General features: G+C 39.4%; 1 protein-coding gene across 1 annotated transcript in view; it reads left to right on the forward strand.

Moving 5' to 3' along the window:
• Window positions 1-3163: 3163 nt before the first annotated feature.
• Window positions 3164-8100, forward strand: part of cttnbp2nlb (CTTNBP2 N-terminal like b) — a gene marked incomplete at its 5' end in the record, with an annotated part of 17908 nt that continues 12971 nt past the window's right edge. The window contains 2 exon segments of the mRNA XM_014017463.1: window positions 3164-3245; window positions 5202-5309. Of these exon segments, the coding sequence (XP_013872917.1) occupies window positions 3240-3245; window positions 5202-5309 (114 nt within the window).

Here is an 8100-nt window from a genome sequence, read left to right on the forward strand (position 1 = left end):
TTCCAGTGAAATATATTTATGTTTGTGGTTGTAATGTGACAAAATATGGAAAAGTTCAAGGGGTATGAATACTTTTGCAAACCACTGTATTTCTCAAATGATTAACATACTATCAGTATCTTTCCTTTTCTTCACCTGTGGCATCAGATTATACATTTCACTACTTTTTAAGGTTTAAACTACAGGGTAAAAATGTACAGATTCTGTTACTTTATTAGCTATGTGTTTCACTGTGAAGACCGTAAGGGGTAGAGCATTTAAATCTGATGGCCTTATTGGAATTCACAGCTACCATCAAGTGGTCAGTATATCCTGGTTGGTTATGCAATTTATTTCACAAAGGCGGATTATATATTTGACTTGAATTTGGCCCAAATTGGCAAAGCTGGAAAGACCTCATGTAGCTCAGGTCAGACGACTCTTATTCACCTTGTTCAGGTAAAACTTTTATCAGATTTATACAGGAAATTGAACCTGGTCAACAGCAAAATGTCCCCAAACAGAATGCAATTACTGTTTTGATATGCTGACTGAGAAAAAAGTAATTATGGCATGAGACCATCTAACATGTCTTTTTCTAAAAAGCAAAATGTGAAAACAAAGTCACTTTTCTCATGTTGTTTTATTTCCTGCTGGTTAGGCTTACACTGTAAATGTACCATTTCTATAACTACACAATTTTATAAATATTTAGCTCAAATTTGATCTGAATCCGATCCCCAACACACATTCTGACAACTCTATTTGGATGTATGTTATTAACTATTTAAAGTCAAAGCACAGTTTCTCACGAACGGCTGCAAACATTTAATGTATACTTCTTGGGAAATAATTATTGGATGTGCATACAACTGATTGACTTTTTTGAGCCATCTCAGTTCAAGACACAATGCACAGTAAACTTGTCTTAGATACTACAAATTTTAGTGAGGTTGTAACTGGGGATCATTCACAAAACTCATTGCACAAGAGCTTTGCATTAACTGTTGGATCAACTTTGTTAGAAAAATATCTCGTGAACCACGACAATATTAAGTTTGAGATTTGAGTGTGCTTACATTACGGAAGCCGAGAGTGGACGTTTTTTTTTGCATATATTTTTTCCCATGGTTTTCTCGTGAAATAACAGGAACCGTTGTCTCGAGATAACAAGTTGATTTCCCAACGGTTTTCTTGAGATAGGGAGTTAACGGTTTTCTTGTGCATCATTCAGTAACCATGGAGATGGCTCGATCCCCTCATCTGGTCACGATAAAGTTTATTACATCAGCAGGATCACTGTGTAAACGCCTGCTGATCTGTAGTCGGGCCAGCCGTCTCCTTGAATGACGAAGGCTGATATGAAAGTTACATATACAAGACAAACAAATCGCAATTTCAGCCTGTGTAATGATACAAAAATGGCACAAAATTATGTACAATAAGTTGACTTCAGGCCCTTGCAAGAGATCTGTGATGTCAGTGGGATTTACCTGATTAAATAACAAATAAACAAACAAACAAATAAACAAATAGTAAACTTCATCGATGACCAGCTGAGGGGACCAGGTCATCTCCATGGTTGATGGAGATGACCTGAATGATACTGAATGATGCACAAGAGGAAAAACTCGACAAAAAAAAAAAAAAACCATTGGGATTGTTATCTTGAGAAGATGCTCCTCTTTCTTTCATGATAATGTTGTTATCACGAGAAAACATGGGAACTAATTATATGCAGAAAACGGCCACTTTTGGATTCTTGCTCCCTCATAATAAATAGCAACAAAACAATTCAATTTAGAAAATTTGAAAATTTAACACCAAAGAACAGTCAACAGACAATGAACTAAAAAGCTCTATTTACTGGGGGGTGGGGGGAGACAATATTACTGACACTTTATGCAACTCTTTTATAACTGAATTTCCTTAGTCCAGTGGTTCCCAAAGTTGGGGTGGGGACCCAAAGTGGGGTCCTGAAACATAAAGGTGGGGTCCTGAAAAGATTTTCTAAATTAATTACATTTTTACCTTTAGTTGCCTAAAATGTATACATGTAGAATAATAAATATTGTTACTATACCCATGTTTAGTTGACCTGATACAAATGTTTATCATCCAAAAACAGTTGGGGGCACAGGTCTCTGCTACTGTGATTTTGTGGGTCAAAAGCTGAAAGGTTTGGGAACCACTGCACTTCAGAAATCAATTTAAAAGGTAATAAAATAATTGGTGATGTAATGTTTTCCCTATATTTATTACAAAAACACAAAATAAGTATAAAAAAATTATTTATACTTGTGTAGCCTTTGTTTTTAGGGTTATTAACAAAGTTTGTGTACTCAGACCATCTGGGGTCACAAGTTTTTGCCATGAATGTTTTGTGGGTCAGAAGATAAAAAGTTTGGGAACCACTGCCTTAGTCCATTCAATAAACACAACTCTTATTACAAAACCTTCTGTTCTCATGTTGTTCTTTCTTTATAACAGGTCTTTGAAGGGAACAAAAGAAAAGTCATAGATAGGTACTCACAGGTGCACCTAATGTAACAGACTGAGACTAAACAAACAAATATTCTGTAAAAAAAAAAGTTTTGTTAATGTTCTCATTGAAAGCAGCGGGACAGCTGAGGTCGAGTTGTGATAACTGTCGTTTGACCATCAAGGGGAGTTGACACATCAGCTGGATTTCCTCTATTTCTTTTGCCTATTTTATTGTAGAGAGAGGGTGGAGTGCAGGTGATTAAAATATACGTTTAATTAGTTTTAGAGTACGTAAACGTACAAGTTGTTTGTGCAGGTGAAGACGCGTTTTGATAATTTCTTACACTATCATTTTAGACTAAATTAATTGCTCTTTCAATGCAATACAGTACTCTGTAGTTTAAAACCAAGATATCAGAACATGTGAAACATTTAAAGGAGAACACATTCGAACAGTTTTTACGACAGCTGAACCACAACAAAACACGAGTGGGCAGAGATCCAGTGTTGGACGTCCGAAACAAAGAGGTTTATCCCACAGACCCGGGAACGCCCTTATCCCCGCCCCCCTTTCGGACAACTCGTCCAGCGATTGGTCGGTTTAGCTGCGCTTCGGCTCTCTGATTGGCCAGTTGCTTCGTAAATGAACGTCTGTTGTTCACGCTCTCCCGAGAGCAGAGAAGCGCCTGTGACAGTGGAGTGCTTTGATTCATGGAGTTGCGGAGTCTCATTTCTGGGGGTTTTGGAGAACAATTAAAGGGAACAGACAAGAGCGCATGAAGGTACGTTCACACGGCAGGTTGAGGAAACAGCCTGCTAGCAACTTGAAACCCTATTCGTAGTTTGGGTTTGATTGTTTTAGTGGAAAAAGGAGGTAAAAGTACAAATAGGAGTAGGTCGCATGCTCTTGCACAATGTTTTTTCTTTTTATCGTGAAATGTTAAATCCAAAACAAATATAATAACTAAACAAAATAATGGTAGAGAGTTGGTTTTAAATCAAGTGCAGATTTATTCAAATGGATGTGAGTGCAATAATAGTGATGCTGTATTGATTTGACCATTTTCGCAAGAGAGGTCATCTATAAATGATGGCTAATGTGATTTTTTCCCCTGTTGTCTGTGGTGCCATATTTAAACATAATGACAGTCTCGTGTCAGACAAAGGCCAATGATGTCGGCAGGTGGAGATTCTGAGCTGTTCCTGAGAAAACCCAACCTCTCATTATCCTCAACTCTGACCTAATATGAGGTAAAATAATGATAAAGGACAGGAAAAATAAAACAATAAACCACCTCTGGTGATACTGTAGGGTTTAGCTGACTCACTTAACCTCAGTAAGTCAACAAATCTTATGATATTCCATCTGTTTCTTCATATTATATTAGAATAAACCCATTCAAATATTTAAATTAACTGTTTCTCGTGTCATCTTACACAGCCAGGATGCATCATCCCCACTTTAGGGTATGTGGGCTCCATGATTCTCATGGTGTGGGTATCCCTGGAATGTTTTGAAGGATTTTCCATGGTAGCCGATTTTTATAAAGACTGGATATCAAGTGACAAATACGAAGCCAGACCAACAGCTAAAACGCACACTCATTTAAATTAATATCAAAGTATGAGACCAAATGTGTGATTATAGACAAGCCTGGGAACCACTTCGAAAGTCCCCAAGAAGTTAGCGGAGCTTGTAAATAAAAACGGATCCGTGCTCTGTTATGTGTGTGGCTAAGCCACAGAAAACACCAAGGAATCTTTTTTGGGGAGACAGAGAACGTTCTGTCAGAAAGTAAACACTCTCATCATTCAGAGTGCGAGGAAACCATTTGTTGAGGACTGTTGGTTTCACTCGCAACGCAGACAAAATTGAAATGAAGAACAAACGATTTCAGGTGTTCCCCTGCAGGGTTTCTTGCTGATTTAATTTAAAAAAAAACAATAAAACTTTTGTGCTTTTGCCAACAGCAGATCTAAATCTCAACTGGGCCACTTTAGATTTAAGAGCCACATGGCAGTTCATCACTGATATGTGTATATGTGTTGTGTAAGAGTCGTGCAGAGTTTTTTTAAAAAAAGGCAAAAGTAACTTGATCAGGCACACCGCCACTTTTAATAAAACACAGTGTGGGGTGTGAACGACAAGCTGATCATTACAGAGCCTCTGTTACCTGGTTTCACAGCTCATGTGTACCTTGTTAAACAGTCGGGAGCAAAACGCATTCCGAGGAAACGAATCCGACAGCAACGTCATCAAACTTTGGTGTGTTCTGTTATGTTTCGTGTCTCCTACAGTTTTACAGATGATGCCGGCTGTGTTTTGTGTGGCCTCTGTGATCACACAGGGCCTAGCTGATGAATCACAGGATAAAGCAGATTTGGTGCAGGATGACTCAAAAAAAAAAAAATAAAATAAAACTTTGTGTTTGAAGAGATCAAATTTGTCTAGCAGTTTTAGGCTTTAACAGAGCAGACAGTCATCGGTCCCAAAGCCACTAAATGTGCAAATATGCAAATAGCTTCCTGTTTATAACCCTGAGCACAGCCTGGGGAAGCCACAGATGGGACCCCATCACATAAATGACTTTTGTACAAATCAAACAATCCAGTCCTCTCTGTGTCACACAAAAATCCATTTTTTTAAAATCCTCTGTTGCCATTTTGGGGGAATCTTCTGACGTCGTTACATCTGTTGGCTTATCTCCTGACACATTTTCCTGTCTCTCATGCTTCAGGTGGAGAAGATGAACGTAGAGGCTCTGAGCAGAGCAGAGCTGCTGACTCTCTTGAGTATTCTGGAGGGAGAACTGGAAGCTCAGGATGTGGTCATACATACCCTCAGAGTGAGTTTGATGATAAGAAACCCCACTCCCTCGCTATTACACACATTTAGGAGTGTATGCGCACCAATGGAAATACCACGTGGTTTGTAGTTTTTTAATTTATTATAACTTTTTGTTTGCCATCTGGGAATTCCACTTATATTCAACACCATTACTATTTATGACTAAAAATGTCAGCATTACGCGGACAAAAAAGTATGCGAGCGAGCTGGGTGGGGATGTGTAAACAGGAACTTGAGGAAACGGAGCGCTGTGGAGACAATGGCAGAGGGGCCATTTTGGCCTCCAAGGCCTTTTATTACAACACAGTGACAGTAGTATTGCTGGTCAGACCAGTCTCTGCCGCTATTCACGTGGATATATTGTGTGCAGACCGCTCATGCGTGGTGCTGTCTTGTCAAATGTCTCTTGAGGGACAAACTGGTCCTAAACCAGAGATGACAAATTGTGTCGTCTTTCCACGTGTGCGTAGTTCAAAAACCCTCACGGTAATTGTTTGGCCCGCATCCAGCTGCGCTTGGAATGCTTAAAAAATGTTACGAGGATAATTAAAGCGGTTCAAACCAAGGAAGGCAGAGAGGTGATCCAGACAACCTGGGAATGCTCTGACTTAGGACAGCTTGACTCACCCAGTGCACGTTGTGAATGGCCAGAATTATAAGACCTTTTCTCCAGTAATTGTCCCTTAAATCCCTTATTTTGTTCTTAGCATCTCATTCTGTCATGTATTGAAAAGAGTGAAGCTTTCCTTCAGCAACAATGCTCTTCAGTGTGTGTGTCCAGTCCAATTAGCTCTGTCTCTCCATGCCGCTGGCTGCTTTTTCACACTCACAACTACAGCAGCAGCTGTCCCAAACTGGTCTGGACCCTGAAAGCTTGACTCATTGTCTGAAGTTGTGAGTCTTTGATGAGAAGAAGAAGTGGGGGGCTAACCATGACTGTCTCGTTGGAACACATAGGCCTCGTCGGGGAAGCTTATCTGGGAGCTTTTGTAGCTGTAATGGTGAAAGAATTTCAGTGTCATGGCACAGCAGAAGGCCATAGCAACCGCACCAAGAGAAATCTGAAGCATGCCGTATTTCACTTAAAACTCAATCATGCCGCTCGGACAAGTGCACTGTGTGGTTGCTTTCTTGCCCCTTGTTTTCCTCTGCCTTACTCAACCTCCCCGACACGCACACATAGTTTGGTGGTCTCTAATAGAAGAAAAAAAAGTTGTTCAGATATTTTGAAGCGGGGCTCTGTGGAAAGATAGCTCTTTCAATGAGCCTCACGTTTGGAAAAATAGAGTTTATTTCTGACTGGATTGACAAGCTAATGAGTAGTTTGAGTGGGATCAAAACCAAAGTGTATTGCTGCCTTCTGAAAAAGAAATCTACTCTCAAATTTTACATAACCGTTCTTAAAAAAAAAACACTTTTACGTTGTTTTCAGTTTTGTAAAATGTAATTATTGACATTGAATTTTATGGTTATTTGAGATCACAGTTGCTAACTGTAGCAGCCTGGAGCACTTCCTGCAGAATTATTATGAATTTTACCCAAGTAAAGTCCAATTGATGTAGCAGTTTACAAGTTATCATTTACATGAACTGTTATAAACTGTTTAGGAATTTAGTTGTTTAAAGATGATTCAATCCACTTTGGCTGTGGTCTTGCTCAGACTAGCCGTTAACTTGGCAGTCTGTCAGAGTGACACTTATTTTCTCCTCTCTGTGATTGTTCAAAAACCCACTTAAAAAAATCAGAACAATCCCTTTTGACCCCTCAGACTGTTGTGTTTACTGATGGGAGGATGCACAGTGTTTTTAGGCTCAAATCACCGACTTCCCTTGTTCCCCATGAGAGCCTGTGCAGCAGTTTACTGACTGGTCTTATTTAGGGCAGTCTGGGCAGAAGGGAGCGTCAGCTTTCAATAGCAAGACAATACAATTCCCGGCAGACTCTGCATTAATTTAGTACCTATTTTTTTTCTTTCTGATCGTCCCTCTCTGTTGTTTGTTCTTTACCCAGTTTGAATATTTGTTTTCCTTGCAGCAGCAAGCATTTTAACAGACTTCTCACAGCTACAGTTGCTTTTGAACCTTCCCTTTACTCCGCAAACTCCCAAAACCGTCCAACTGCCCTGGCGTTCCCACACAACCTGAGGTGGCGTCACCTCTGGGACTTGTCTCTACAGATTCTCAATCGCAATGTTTCCAGTTCCCAATGCTAAGAAAACAAACTAGCAGTTTTACTAGAGGGAACATTCCTGAGAACTTGCACCAAACAGTTTTTGCATTCCAGGAGGTGTGGCGTTTTTTTCCCCACTCTGACAATTGTCCTTATCTGTAGGGATCTGATACTATTATTACCCTGGTTTAAATCTAGCATACGCAAACGTTTTCTGTAAGCACTGCAACACACTTTCTCTTCAAATACTCAGCCCTCTCAGCTACTTATAAGGCAATAATTTGTGGTCTTGTATAATTATTTTTGGTGTTTGACACTGTTTAACTAAAAGCCAACAAAAAAAAGGTTTTCTTGTCAGCAAGACAATTTATATTTTTTGTTGCTTATTATGAAGTCATATCCTGTAATCCTGATTGTTTTGTCTAGTTTTGCAGACTTGCATGTTTTCTTGACCGCAGAAACAATAGGGACTGGCAAGAGTGGGCTGTTCAGATAAGAGGGTGTTTTCTGTTTCCACTGAAGAGTTCCAGCTCAATTTAGATTAGTTTTTTCAGGCAGGTTGGGGAAACAGGATTTAAAAAACAGTCAGTCCATGTGTACAGTATATACTGTATATATAC

The sequence above is a fragment of the Austrofundulus limnaeus genome, unplaced genomic scaffold, assembly GCF_001266775.1.
Source record: "Austrofundulus limnaeus strain Quisiro unplaced genomic scaffold, Austrofundulus_limnaeus-1.0 Scaffold3, whole genome shotgun sequence".
In the NCBI taxonomy this organism is placed as follows: domain Eukaryota; kingdom Metazoa; phylum Chordata; class Actinopteri; order Cyprinodontiformes; family Rivulidae; genus Austrofundulus; species Austrofundulus limnaeus.